Below are 15,044 nucleotides of genomic sequence, written 5' to 3'. Positions count from 1 at the left end.
AGCTAGAGCTAACAAGCTAGCTTTCTCTGAATTGTATATTGATTTGTATAGACTGTAAGATACCAGCTATAAATGCAGCTTGTAGGCCATGGTGATGATATAGTAATAATCATTATTTCCCTGAATTTTTTTAAAATATATTGATTAGTCGCCCAATAACATCAGCTGGAATTTTCATGATCATATTTTCAACTGAAACACATTTGAACGTCGCCTCCTTTCGGTTGTGGCGGTCCGCTGAGTCTCGCGACGGCGGAGGAGCGTGGAGGGGGAGCGCGGGGGGGTGTTGACGCTCGCGAGAAGACGGATGCTGAGGCTGACAGAGATTCACATTCACTCGGGCTGGGATGTGAAAGCACCCGATGAGATGGGGACCTTCATCCATCCTTACCTGCATCGGATCGTGAGTCATATTTTTGTTGTTTACGTTTATTATGTTGTTGTTGTCGTTGTTTTCTCACGCAGCTGAACGAACAGTCTTGCACCGTCCTCGCTGAGCTTGCGTGGATCCACAAACACTCAATTCTGCTCTACACAGAGATGTTTCTAGAACATATGGTCGCTGACTGTTGTTATTATTACATCGCTGCTGTCAAACGGTGTAACATTTGAGTGATAACGAGGGCGGATGGGCCTCGGTATGAGGACGATGCGGTTGGTACCCCCTCCTCCTCCTCCTCCTCCTCCTCCACCACCACCTCCTCCTCCCCATCCTCCCCATCCCCATCAGCTCTGTGGGATCAATAAATGCTCTACAGGATAGTTGAATTACATGTCATGATAAGCTATTTTCTGTGTCCTGTTTCAAGGTTTTTCTTTCTTTTATTGCCCCTCTTGAATAAAGGCCCATGTAAGCAAACAAGCAGCACAGTGAGTTATATTCCTCAGTAATGTGAAGGACACTGTGGGTGAATATATGAGCGATAGCCTTCGGTAGACGGGCATTTAAAAGGCAGGCTGGTGTTCTTCAGTGCTGCCTGATTATTTCATGCTCCAGTTAAATGTGCTTTATGTTCACTCATTGCTTTAGGCATGTGCGAGTGTTTGTGCGTGTGTGTTTTTTTTAAGCGTCATATCTTTTGATCAGGATTTTACGGCTTCTTGTCAGCTCGTAAGGATGGACCGGCACAGATGGAGCCGGCTCGACTACTGTAAACTCATGAATATCGGTGCTCAGTAAAGCAGGAGATGAAGATGATTAGTGACAGTTATTAGGCTATAAATTAGCTTCGAATTCTCATCAGGGGAATGGTTTTAGTCAGTGTGGGGGTGAGAATTTGAACAGACATTTGAAAGCTTAGGAATGATCAAGTATAGATGTCCTTCTTGTGTTATATGTGCTTCAAAAAAAATGGAGTAGCTATGTGGTCAGGGACTGAAATGAAATGTATCACTGATGCAACATTAATTAATTAAGTGATGATGATTGTAAATGGAGTTTCATATCAGAATGTGTGAGTTCACAGTGTGTTTTCGTGTCCTCTCAGGACCTGAGCTGTGATAATTATAAAACAGAAAGCCCAAAAGCGATTGAGTTCTTAATGACTAGTCCAGATGATGGGTTGAGTAACTTCAAAGTCAGATTTGAAAACATGTGTAAAGCAAGAAAGTGTCTTTGATGAGCCGAGATTGCTCTTAGTCCTTATTCACTGTGTGTTTCTTTTTGATGTTACAGGATCTTGGGAGTCAAGCCAAGATGTGACCGTCACAGCGCATCATTGTTTGGATCAGTCCAACATTTACTATATTTGTTTCTATAGCAACAGAAATATTAGAGTAATCTAAAAATTTACACAATGCAGTCCTCCAGCTGCTCCTCCCAGCCGCCAAAGCCAAGGCGTTTTGACGTCAGCAGGCGGACTGTTGCTGGGCCAAAGTCTCATGGTCCTGGTTTTCAGAGGGAGGATAAAAACATGAACACGATCACTTCATCCTCCCCACGACGGGCTACTAAAGGCCCCCCTGCTACTTCCAGGACAAGGGTTGGAATACAGCAGCGAGCACCAGTGAGCCAAACTAGGTTTAGTTCACAAAAAACAAGTTCCACCCTCTCCAAATCAGTTAAGCCCAAACCCAAGAGTACCCGTGCATCTGCTGTACCCCAAATTGCACCCGCACCTCCTCCGCTTCCGGAAGTTCTCCCTCTTGACCCAAATTGCAATGAGACGAGCCTCCCGTGCTTGTGCTGCGATGGGCGTTCGCCACAGGACAACAACAGTATGTTTAACCATAACCACAACAACAACAACACCATTTCTATCAGACAACAAATGCAGCTTCCTCCTCCTACCGCCATTTTACCCCAGAAGCAGGATGGGACAGCAGCCAAGGAGAAGCCTCAGCCTCCCTCACAAGTACAGGCCCCACTGGAGCCCACCGCCCATCCTGCTGCTGCTGGTCTGGAGAACGTAGGAAAGAATGCAGAAGAAAGTGCTGATTTGGATAACAAGAACGATGTCAAAGTAGTGGAGGAGGAGGATGAGGAGGAGAGCAGTGGAGATATTGATATTGATATTGACATTGATGACGAAGGAGGTGACAATGATGATGATGACGATGATGATGATGACACCCTTGTCCCCTCGTGCTGTGACTGTCCCCCCTCCCTCTTGGAGTTCTCACTCTCCTCCTCCACCTCCTCTTCTTCCACCTCCATCAGCTCCTGCTCTGATCTGGAGTCTGACTGTGCAGATCAGTCAGCCTCCATCTGCTCCTCCCAAGATCAAGATCATTTATCTGGTGCCGTGTCACCCAAAGACCACTCCCCCCCGCAGTCACCTGAATGCCATCCTCCTCCTGCACGTTCACCCCCGTCACTTCCTCTTAGCAGTAATCCTTTCCTCTTACCAGCACACTGCCCCATTTCATCTCCAGATGAGGGTTACCCCTCTGCCCTGGACTCCCCCTCCCCTGACTACTTAGGGGTCAAAGATGATTCAGAAGGTACCAAGCTTGGCTTGCTTGATTTCCTAGAATCAGTTGGGGAGTTTGGGAAAATGGAGCGCTTCAGCCAGGTGATCCAAGTGGCTCGCTGGGATCTGGAGGGTGAGCAGCATTGGGATGTTCTGAGGGATCGGTTAGATCATCTGGACCGTTTGGAGAAAGTAAATAGGGAAGTTAAGTTAGCTTACATCGCCAGACTCCATGAGAAGGGGTATGATCTTGGAGATCTGGAAGAGCAGGACCTCTCAGATGTCATGGATGAAATGGGCAACATCGACATTCCCTGGAAGTTGTATAAAAGCAGCGGGGGATCAATGGGAGACTCTCAGGAGTTTTCTGATGCCGGGGTTGATCTCACTGCTCCTTCAGACTGTGATGATCCTCTTGTTCCAGATTCCCTCACTCCTTCCCCTCTTGAGCCACCACCTAGACCCCCCAAACCTCCAGCACGTCATGCAAGTGTGAACTCTGACCTCCACACCTACATCAACATTAGCAGAGAGACCACCTCCATGGCTGTCTCCACCTCTCCCACACTGACGACCTTCTCCCTGAACTCCTCGTCTCCAACATTCACCACCTTTAGATGTGAGAAACCCCTGCCTCCATCTCCACCCTCTATTCCTCCACTCCCTGCCTCTAAACCTGTCCCTTACCTCACCCTTTATACCACTTCCTCTCCACCTCCCTCTATCCCCACCCCAACTCCTCCCATCCCTCCGCCTCGAAGGCGCCATCTTGCCAGGAAAGAGGCTCAGCGCCTTGCTGCCCTTCAAGCTGAACAGGAAAGGACCCCTCTTTCCTTCCCACCTCCTACCACACGCCCACCACCTCTACCTCCTCCACCTGTTATCTCGGTCTCATCCTTGTCTCCCCCTGCCATACCACCACCACCTGCCCTGCCTCCTCCTCCCTCCTTCCATGCCCTGGATGTGGAGATTCGGAAGCTATTGATGCTTGCAGGATTGACCCAAGCTGAGCTTCTCAAACTCAGCCCAGAGCTTGGTGTCTGTGTTGGGGGTTTAGAGGATGAGGGAGACAGAGATCATCTGGTCTCATCTCAGTCTGTGGACCAGCCTGAGTTCAGACTAAAAGACGGAGGAGAGGAGAAGGAATGTGAGTTGATGGCCAGAGATGGATGGAGCAGCAGAGGCAAGTTGACTGGAGATCGAAGGGCAGATATACTTGGAGAAGCAGCAGGAAGCAGAAAAACAGAGGAGGGCAAAGACACACAAAGAACCACTTCATTCACAGAGATGGCAAGAAGAAGGAAGAGGAACAGCGGCCTGACCTCTGACCCCTACTACAGCACCGGCCTGAGCAATATGCATGAAACTAAAGCAAAGAATATGAGCTATGAGACTTTCCGCTATCCTGGCGAGATACCAGAGTCACCTCCCCCTCCTCCTCCCCCTCGCCCATTACCCCCAATCCCCCCCTCTTTGCCCCCCGTCAAAGTCAGCACTCTCCTGGCTAACTCTGCACAGCCTGAACGATATGATTGGCTTATAGCGTTCACACCTGACAATGATGCCCCACCACAGCCCCCACTCATAGAAACAAGAAGATCTCACGTGGAGCCCGCAAAGAAATCAAGTTCATCTGGATCATCTCCAGGGTCAGCCCCGAAGGTGACAACCTTCAAAGAGCTGCGTTTCCGCAACAAGAGTGCCCCCCCTCCAACGAGAGTGATCTCAGACCCAGATCCGGACCCCACGGTCATCACTCCAGATCCCGACATATTGTACAACTTGAAGTGGAGGAGAGAGAAGGCAGGCAGCGGTGGCAGCCAATGGGAGTACACCTCTCAGGCTCAGGCCCTCTTCATGCAGCCGCCACCAGCTCTCACCTCAATGGCTGCTTTGAAGGAAATGCTCCAGAGGGCTGACGAAGAAGGCGGAAAAAATGAGCTGTGCCCATCACAGAAGATTGGCTGCTCGGTTAGTGACAGCAGCCTGTGGACCACAGGTAGAGAGTGGGAGCGTGAGGTGGTAAAGAGGGAGGAGAAGGAAGGCAGGGGAGAAGAACAAGAGGTGGAGGTGAGAGGACGAGCTGATGGAGGAAGGACTGTTGATTCAAGAACCACTGGTGAGTAGCAATTTTCATGATGCTGCCAAGGATACAAGTAATTCTGTTTGTGAAAATACTTAAAACTAAAGGTTATGTTTGTGTACTGGAGAAGACAAACAGTTGCTTAGAGATAGACAACCTAATCTTTATTCGCTACCACAGTGATGCAAAAATAATATCATTAGGCAGCATCATAGAAACAAATAAAGCCAAGGGAGATGGAAATGATACAAGGAACAAGAGTGAAGGTGAAGGATGGCCATGAGTCACAAAAAGAGGATGATGCATAATATGATGAACAAATGATGACGAGAGATAGCGTGATATCAGGAGGGAGGGAATGGGAAAGAGTGAGATATTGATGGGTAAAGACTGAAGGTAATGGGAGGTGAAAGACAAGGTTGGAAACTTTCCAGCCAGTTTGTCCTCACTGGTTACCAGAGTGTGATGTCATCACTGCCTCATTCAATTATTCATCTGTTTTTCAGACAGAGGGGAGGGGGATAATGGAGAGCATGCTACCTTCCTCCCTCCTCTCCCTTCTCCAACTCATGGCCTGATTTCTCCTCTGTTTCCGTCTTCTAATCTTCTCTCATTCCTCTGTGTCGGCCTCTTTACTGGTTTTAAATCCCATCAGCTCAGGATGTTAACATGGTTTTGTCTTGTTGTCTCTCCCGTCTCCTAACCCCCCCACCACCCCACCCCTACTCCCGAGAGTGGCACAGAGAGCTCAGATCAGGTTACTTATCTCATGCAGGGCTGTGGTGGGCTAAACAGATGTGAAGGATTTGAATGTCTGTCAAGGTACAAGAGGAGGGTCTATTTTAAACACAACACCAAATAACTATAATAACTCAGCATTGCTTTTATATTTGTTCTTAATCAAACAAAGTACAGACTAATATGCTGTACAAGTTGCCTCAAATTCACAACAGAATAAAGCCATAAATAGGTGTATACACCTTTAAGAGAATGTGGGGTGGGTCTTAATACATGACCAATTACTGTCAGCCAGTGTCAGAGAAGTAGGAAGTACCATGAGTTGGTTACAGTAACAAGACAACTCAAGTCTAACCAAGGTATGCGTGCTGCTTTCCAGCTGGTTTTCTTTCCCGTAGCCTTATATTGTATCACAGGTAATTGAGTTTAGGGAATAATTTAGGTGTGAATCTTTACGGAGACACATACTGTTCTTGGCCAGAATAGACAGAACTCTGCTGTTGACTGACTCAGCATTCTGCTGTACTGGTGGAGAGGGGAGGGGAGAGATAGAGACAGAGAGGTTGCAAACAAAGGCAGAGAAGAGAGAGAGAGACAGAGACAGAGACAGAGAAGGTGATCCAGAGGTGATGATGGCATGCACTGCAGTACAGTGCTAAACATCAGGAGCAACACTTGTTTTACTGGCGTGTGCTTAAACTTAAGAACTCTCTAAGCACTTTTATCTTAACTTCCACGGAAATATGATAAGGCTTTACGATTACTGGCTTCATTTTGAAATGGAGATAGGCAATATGACAGAAGAACATCCCAAATATTCAGAAGATCCTTTTCAGTATCAGTATAGACAATATTTGATAGGAGAATCAAATTTTGATACTTTTATGGCTCCGGCTGAATTGCTTCAATGTTATCGTGTCCTAAAAAATGCCAATGGCAAATGATCTAAATATCCACTTTGGGACTTAAGGTTCATGTTGTTAAAGTGCTTTGAGTGGAAAAACATTAGCATGCTGAATCACAGAATGTGTGAGTTAAAACAGAGAAAGCAGATTCAACCATGTTTTAGTAAACTGGTTTATATTTTTATGTTATGAAATCCTTAATGTGCAAGTACCAAAGAGCATTCAGCTGACTGGGTTTATATGGAAAAAATTAATATCATGATATTCAGAAGTTTCTTTGTCATATTGATTCACATGATGACTTCTCTTCAGGAAAACCAATCAGTTTCGATCAATTGATGTTGATGATGATGGTGGTGATGAAAAGTCTGATACAGTCGAGTGAATTTGTCATTTTCACCTTTTCAAACATTCTCTAATCATTTAGTGAGAAATCAGACTCAACTTTTAGCTTCGAAGCACTCACTTCTACAGCAAAATTCTCTATCACTGTTCTCCATATTGAAAAAAAAAACCCCTCTATCACCACTTTACGTTATAAGAATGAGACATTTGATGCATACACTGGTAGATTTCCCAGCCCTAATTGAAATTGAGGTCTAATAGTTGAATGACAGTTTGACGATTTCAGCACTGCAGCTTCTTTTATAGCCATGGTGTCATTTCCTGTCCTGTTTTATTCGTCCTCAATGAAAGACTGTGGATATTGCTCTTCATAAATCAACTCCATTTACTCTCACACACTGTCAATGTGTAACTGTCAATCAAATGTTGAAATACTGACTTATTGCATGAAGTTACGTGATGATGATTCCTGCTGAACTGCATTCATGAATGTGCGTTTTTCTCTCGACAGACACTAACATTTTCTGCATCTCTCTCTCCTTCCCATTTATTTGCCACATTTTTTTTTTACTTTGCGCTTCCTTCTTTTTCCTCGCCTGTCCATCCCATTCTGTTTCCATTGTTTGCCCATTGCTCTGCTTCTGCGCTTGCACTCTAAAATCCCGTGTCCCTCGCACCTTCCACAACATTTGGCCTTTTTGACCCTTTTTAATAAGCAGTTTCCTCCCCTCCACTCTCCCTCACACAGCCCTCCCAACCCTACTTCCTCCACTCTGCCTTCCCTTCCTATCGGCCTGGCTACTGTAGCTCCCAGCCCCTCACAGATTCTAGGCCCCACACCCATGCGGGCAGAGAGTCCAGAGACAATCACTGCCACAAGCAGTGGGCCCGTGCTGCCGACTCGGCTCGTATCCACGGAGACGATTCCAGCGCTAATCTAAGCTCTGAGTTTAACTATGAATCCCCGGCTGATTTTAGTATAGACTCATATAATTATGGAAATATTCTTAAGCAAAACACACACTCAGCAAGCCGATGTTCCAAAACCAATAACAAGGACATCATTTCTGACTCTCTCTGTAATTTTGACTCCCTCTACTGCAGCAATTCAGAGAAGCCGACCATCACGGACACTAAGTCAGACACACCTGTTAGTACCACCACTGAAGCGCCAGGCTGCACCACCCCATATAAGAACATTGATGTCATGATGACGTATACTGGCAGCGTCAGTGCGACGGATTCACTCTATTCACACAGAAGGGAAAAGCAAACACACTCATACACTGAAAACAAGACCAGGACATCCAAAGAGCTTCCCCCTCTCCCCACTTATTACCTGTACCACCCTAAAAACTGCCCGCTGCACAGGGGTGCCCCTCCTCGCCTCTCCCCAATAGGAGCGCTCTCCCCTCCTCAGCGCTCAGGTGTCCCCCCTCCAGGTGTGGCGGGCTCCTGCCTCAGCTCCCCGCTTTTCCCTCGTTCGCACACCTTGCCTGCCCTCGCTGCACCCCTTTACTACCCAAACCTCTACCCTCCTATACCGCCAAGGGCTCCCCCCTTACCCCCAAAAGTGTACCAGGCTCCTCCGCAGTCGTGCGTGGCGAGTAAGATTTCTTTCTCTCATTGTTGATCTCTTTTCTTGTCTCTCACCCTCTCTCTCTTTCTTTCTGACATCTTGCTTGCATGAATATCTGTCTGCCTGCCTGTCTGTCTTTGTCTTTTCTGGATACGGTGGCCCTTACACTTCTGTCACTTTTTTCAACTCTTGGGATTTACAGATTTGTAAGAACCGGGTAACCTTAGCTGTTTTATGTATTAGAAGGCAGACTCCGCCCCGCCCCCAGGTTATCTGATACGTCTTATCTGCATTGTCCTTTCAAGCCTGCAAAGGGCTTTCAGACGGGTAACAGCTGTTTCTGTCAGAGGATGTACAGTCACTCACATCCCTCCCTCTCTCCTCCTCTATCTCTCTGTGTCGTCTGGTCCTTCTTGGTGTCGTGCTTGGTTATAATGCACGGTCTGTGTTGATTGACAAATACATTTCATGCAAAGAACATCTGAAGTAATATTTTTAGTTCTGTGTGTGTCCACAGCATCCTGTTCACATTTATATACCATCCATTTATATTAATTGTACACCATAGCTGCCCCCATATGTGTGTATCTGACCTGATTCGGGTTCAAGCATATTATCATGTGGTTATATTAAATATGTGTGAGTATATTTCTGTTGAAGTCATGGGGTTAATCCATGGATCTTGTTTATCCCTGATGCAGATCCATATATGTGTGAAGGCCACCACCGTAAACTAATAGTTACAGGATGTGCGCACGCACTTGTTTGTCATCAGTCGTATCACCTGCTTCCTCCAGTGCCTCTCATTGCTTAGCTGCTCCTACCTGAAACACTAATATTTTAGTTATCGGTATTTCTCTCTGTCATGTTTTGTTTTGCTCTTGTTGAATTTGATTTTTTTTAAGTCATTCCTCTTTTACTGCCACCCATCAGCTGTGCGCAGTGTCTCATTCGCTGGAAGTGTACCGAGGGGGGAGACATCCTGGATGGGCGAAGATGTGAAGCGTCCAATGAAAGGCCTGTCCTCTCTGTGCCTGCAGGAAAAGAAAGGTGTGTCTGTGTGTCCTCCTCTTTTATGGCTTTGCATCTTTGACCTACTCTTACTGTTTAACTACTGTCTATTGTTCCTCCCTGCAGCTCTGGTCAGTGCCATCAGTGTGGCTGTGGAAGCCATTTTGGCTCAGTTCAGTTCCTCGCGGACTGTGGTACAGAAGGTCAGTCACAGAAGAATTCTTCTTCTCTCAATGACGGACTGTATTTGTTTCTTTGTTAATCCAGTTGAAAAAGGTCTTTGTCCCAAAGTGGGCCACATTTTATCTTTCTAGAAACAAACTGTTGTATTGTATTGTATTTATCTTCACTAAGAATGTGCTGCTTTCTCTCCTTCTGCATCTTACTCTATTTTTCTGTCACTCCTCAGTCTCTCCAAGTCAGTAGCACTAGAATGTCTTTATATAACCCAGTATCTTAGTCATTAAGTAAACTAATTCTAAATCCCCCTTTCAAATCACATCCCATCATACTGACCCTCATTTTCCCATGTGTGTCCTGTTTTCTTCCGTCCCCCTCTTTCTTGAGTCATCCTCCCATCTCTTCTTCTGTCCTCCCCGCCCTCTCCTTTCCTCTCCTCTCCTCTCCTCTCCTCTCCTCTCCTCTCCTCTCCTCTCCTCTCCTCTCCATTCTTCCTCAGGCCTTATCAGGAGACAGCACTGTAAATCCATCTCTGGGCCGTCTGGTGCTGCAGTGCCTCTGCCCCGCCCTGCACAGTTTGCTGACCGATGGCCTAAAACCGCACCAGAGTGACCTGATTGCAGGCAGGAGGCCAAATTCAGCCTGGGGTCTAGTCCAGGCCTCGACCAGGCCAGGTAGCACTCACGAGAGCTAGGAAGACTTAGCATTGAAAGGCTAAAATGTTAAGAATGGGATCAGTTCAATAATTGGATAATGATTAGACTAGAATTGAATTTTCCTCACTCAAATATGAAACAGGAGCTTCACAGCAGCTTCTCTTTCTTTGTGTGTCTGGTCTTCATCTGCTCCTCTGAAGGTCCTAAAACTCAAGCCTTGTTCAATCTTCAACTCAGAGTTGGAGAGCTTCCTCAGCTCAGACAGAGCAAACACAGGTTCAATGCATTCCTTCTTGGGCTACTCAAGTAAGTGTTTGCTCTTAATTTTATTCTCTTATAGTAGAAGCATACATGTTATGTTATGTACAGACGCATTCATTAAAATATCTCTTTTCTGATGCATATATTTTTCACTCCTCTCATTCCTTTCCCTCTAGTATCAAGCTGCTTGATTTCTGGCTCTCTCACCTTCAGTCCTGCAGTGGTAAGTCCCCTCACTTTTGTCTCATATCATTGTTTGGACTATTACAGTAACAATGGTCTCTTTTTTCTCTCAGATGTGTTGGATACCTTCTACCATCCCTGCTCCTTTATGTGTCTGTCACTGACCACCTGCCAGCCTCTGTTCGAGGAGCTGCTCCTCGTCTTACAGCCTCTCAGCCTGCTGACATTTAACCTTGACCTGCTCTTCCAGCATCACCATTTAGAGCCAGATAGTCACAGTCCAGAGATCCCCAGTCCACCCTGTCAGGAAGCAGGACCCCGACTGTCAACAAAGGGGCCTCAGTCTAAGATCAGATATCCTGAAAGCCTCTCAGAGGTAGACTTTGGAAATCCAGATCATCAGACAACTACAAATGGTGCAAAATCATCATCGTCCTTGGATAAGCCGAACACTGGGGGAGCAGAGTTTTCAACATATAGCACTGCTGCACCCACAAAGGCCTCAGTCACACTTGGGCAGACAAGTCCTCAGCTGATGTGGGTCCAGGAGAAGGAAATCGGAGAATTAGCTCCTCCGAGCATTGAAGAAGACAGTATTGCTCAGCAGGCTGGACAGGTAGTGGCTCTCCAGTGCTGAAGACTCGTATGAGTTTGGGATCCTGCGGTGCTAACATTCTGTTTTTATTCATAGGTGATCCAACAGGGATGGGGGGCTGTGATTCGCTGGGGAGGTAGACTGAGCCAGAACCTGGCTGAACTGAGCCTGTCTGCAGGGAAAAAGGAGGATATGAGGATGAGTGTGCAGGAGCACCAGGCCCACCCAGGGAGTGACTTCGCTCCAGTCAGCTCTGTCACTCAGGTTCCCTGGGGTCTGGGTCGACTCTTTGGTGCCTCTAAGAGCCCCAATAGCCCAACAGGTCCCACACCACCAACCAGGTGAGTCACCCATTACATTTATATGTTCTAAATAAAGCAATAATTCATTTGAGGTGTTTACACAACCAATGACTGAAAAAAAGCAGATTGGTTGCCGTACATGTCACAAAATGCTGCAAAAATTCCAGTAGGACTTCAAAGTACTATAACTGTGTATGTGTCCACAGTGCATTTCTTCCTTTAATGTGACTGGAATACTCTACCTGTTTGCATGTGATTATTTCTGACTCAGGCTTTGACCTTTTTCAGGTTAGGAAATACTGTTTTGCAGTGTCCTATTCAGAGTATAGTCCTTAGCAGCTTATTGCCAGCGTGAAAGGATATAATTAATTATGACAGCCAGCTGTTTTGATAGAACTTAAATGGTTGATTTCAAAGCTGATCATGAAATGTAGGAATGCATCTGTGTCTCTCTCCGTCCTTGTGTCCAGGCGTCCCTCTCAGTGGTTGGCTCCTGGTGTTACAGCTCTGACCCGGATGGTGAGCAGCAGTTCTACTCCAGTATTAAGGAAGATCCCAGAGCCCCTGGAAGGAAGTGAGCCAGAGTCCGAGAGAGCTGTCGACACACTGGAGATGAGAGACAAACCCAGACCACTCAGGTACAGACATTGGTGTTTGTGTTTGCATGACCTCCTGACAATGGAGAAGGTTTTTTATTTTCTATTCTTACGTCCATTACAAGTAACATCACATCTCACATTCTTCCTCGAGTTTTTATAAAATGTGGGGGATGTTTTTTTCCAGCTGTGAAAAACCTACCAATTAACCTGAGGTTTCTCTTGTTTAAACTCTTAAGTTTATCAGACCCCATACACACTAGTAGCTCAACCAGAAGGTGGCGCTCTTATGCTCAAAGGTTAGCCTGGTTTAAATGAAAATCCAAGACAGACATGATGAAGGAGCCATTTTTGGTGTGTTTAACCACAAGGTGTCGCAGTTCAGGTGTAATCCCAGTACGTTCATCAATAATTGAAGTAAACAAATGAGTGTGACAAGAAGACATTACTTTCTACTCCTTGAGTTTGGGCTTTCAATTTTATTTTATTTTTTACCTTTTAAAAATGAACAAAACTTTGGCATTAGGCTTCTTTGAATCCACACGGTGCAACGTCACGCTGTTAGATTACTTTTGCATACACACAGTGCACTGGCTTGTATTCTCTCATATCACCATCCACTGATCCTACTGAAGCTGGACCCGCATCTACAATCAGCTCATCCAAACTAGTAGGTAATGCATCTTGTGGCACCATGGAAGTGTATTGAAAACAAGTTCAAGGAGACTTAAGCTGTGACACAAAGATTTTGCTGTCCTGATACAATGACCTAACTGTCATGAAGGATATGTTTGATTCGCCTGATGAGGAAGCAGTGTTTAAATATAAGAACGTTCATAATTTGAATGACTGTAATCATAAAAAAGGGCCTTCATCCGAGGTAGGCGGATGGTTAAATTCAGAAACATGCTCTGTCTTTGAAATGTTTTCTCTCCAAGAACAGCTGTAGGGGTTCTCTTTTAGACTTTGATTTGTGAGCCAGTTAAATGTAGCAGAATGTTTCTGTTTGTGGTTGGTGTTTGCTGTATATTGATCATTTAGGCTGAGGGTGTCCTTCCCGTCTGTCCTCAGGTCAGTACGAACGCTTTGCGACCACGCTGGAACAGGCTCCGAGCTTACCTTCTGCAAAGGAGAGGAACTGGTAGTCTTAGGAGGTGTTGATCAAGACTGGATTCGCTGTCGCCAGGGAGACAAAGAGGGGCTGGTACCTATTGGCTACACCTCCCTTATCATGTGACTGTATAACAGCTGTACTCAATCAAAAAAATAAAAACCCACAAAAACAAAATAAAAAAAGATATTCAGGCAAATACTGAGGGGTTACGATGAGGCCACACTACTCTGAAAGGGATATTTCACACTGGCTTGGTTAGTTTATTCGAGTGCCTAACACCATCTGCTCTGCTTTACATCCACCAGGAGCAGTCTCCTCTCCCTTTATGAACATATGGGAGTGTTTCCCATCACAATCCATCCAGTTTGGTAGCATGAGACTAATGGATTTTAGCAACAGGAATGCAGCAGATGGTGTGGAATAATGATTCAAGTCAAATTTAGACCTTTGGGGCACTGACCACAGTCCTTTGATCTCGGAGTGAAGTATCCTTTTAAATGTCCTTCCTTCAATCTCCGCCGTCCTCGGCAGACACTGATCTGAAAATGATCATTCTGTGGAATTAACCACCAGCACAGTCAAGTGCTCTCAGATCAGCGGCTGCCAGCTGCGAGGAGGCGGTAGCCGACAGCCTGGCTCTGGCCGTGGTAATACATCGAGCCGTCAGCCGGAGAGAGTCGAGACTCTCGGGTTGTCGAGTGGAGAAAGCATGTTAGAGTACTGGGCCGTAACTCCTGTTGCATACTGCGTAGTAATATTGTGAATTGTAGCTGTGTTGATCTGTGTTCTATTGACCTTTCACCCTTTATTGACCTCTCACCTTTATCGCCTGGTTCATATGTGTTTGACATGTTCCTGCTGTATTTGACTGTATAAATATACATAAATATATATATAGATAGGTATATAAATTGAGATTAAGATGGAAGGGTAAATGAATAAGAGAGAAGGTAGTAAAACACAAGCAGCAGCTCAATACTGTGACCGCAGTGAGGACGTGGATGATTAAAAATGAATGGAATTATTCTTTATCTTTACAACTTTACAAACACACACACACACACACACACACACATTAAGTGGTTGTCATACATGCAAAAAGAACGTGTTTGTTTGCGTATGAAATCAAGTAGCTTCCCTCCTGTGTGCTTTACGTATTACCATTGTCTTGAATTCATATTCATATTAGATACAGCCTCATACAGTGCAAAAATTATATGCATTGTAATGTGCTATGATTGCCAAAAAATTAAAAAAAAAAATACAGAGTTATTGAGGAAAATCTACTTAGATCAGATCCCAGACAACATCCAGTTGTAGCTAATTATTGTCCAAACCCTCGTGAGTTAAACCACCTACCAAAATTGTATTCTGTCACATTATCTGAGCGCCAGTTGAATGCAGTTAAGTAATCCTCTGTCCCTTCTACAGTAAAACCTGTAGGTTTCGGTGGCTGGTCTTCACCTTGTACCTCAGCTTTTACATTTATCTTAACCCCTCCCACCATGTTTACTCATCATAATCATTTATATTAATGACAGTGGTAGTAAAAGTGGTATTGGTGGATGTTACTCATATAAAGTA

At 45.4% G+C, this 15,044-nt stretch overlaps 1 protein-coding gene across 2 annotated transcripts; it reads left to right on the top strand.

Annotated features, from left to right (window-relative positions):
• The first annotated feature begins 285 nt into the window (after positions 1-285).
• rusc1 (RUN and SH3 domain containing 1) lies at positions 286-14,618 on the top strand. 2 transcript variants are annotated; one of them, XM_086218398.1, is made up of 12 exons: positions 286-403; positions 1,676-5,031; positions 7,703-8,590; positions 9,496-9,612; positions 9,700-9,776; positions 10,253-10,427; positions 10,610-10,715; positions 10,847-10,893; positions 10,967-11,469; positions 11,545-11,789; positions 12,221-12,388; positions 13,418-14,618. In XM_086218398.1, exons 2-12 carry the CDS (start codon positions 1,797-1,799, stop codon positions 13,581-13,583), a joined length of 5,727 nt encoding a protein of 1,908 aa, XP_086074524.1. In that variant the 5' UTR covers positions 286-403; positions 1,676-1,796; the 3' UTR covers positions 13,584-14,618. The 2 variants fall into 2 exon arrangements, with proteins under 2 accessions (XP_086074524.1, XP_086074525.1); XM_086218399.1 differs by lacking the exon at positions 7,703-8,590.
• The last annotated feature ends 426 nt before the right edge of the window (positions 14,619-15,044 follow it).

The sequence above is a fragment of the Aulostomus chinensis genome, chromosome 11, assembly GCF_037954235.1.
Source record: "Aulostomus chinensis isolate RoL2024-O1b breed Wild chromosome 11, RoL_Achi_v1.0, whole genome shotgun sequence".
NCBI lineage: Eukaryota > Metazoa > Chordata > Actinopteri > Syngnathiformes > Aulostomidae > Aulostomus > Aulostomus chinensis.
The sequence above is the reverse complement of the archived record's forward strand: the minus strand, read 5'-3'. Positions and strand labels throughout refer to the sequence as shown.

Bases quoted from the DNA above. Each gene is read 5' to 3' on its own strand.
- rusc1 (XM_086218398.1), top strand. From the start codon at position 1,797: ATGCAGTCCTCCAGCTGCTCCTCCCAGCCGCCAAAGCCAAGGCGTTTT. The intron at 11,470-11,544 runs GTAGTGGCTCTC...TTTTATTCATAG, and splicing joins TTGCTCAGCAGGCTGGACAG to GTGATCCAACAGGGATGGGG. The intron at 11,790-12,220 runs GTGAGTCACCCA...CCTTGTGTCCAG, and splicing joins GGTCCCACACCACCAACCAG to GCGTCCCTCTCAGTGGTTGG.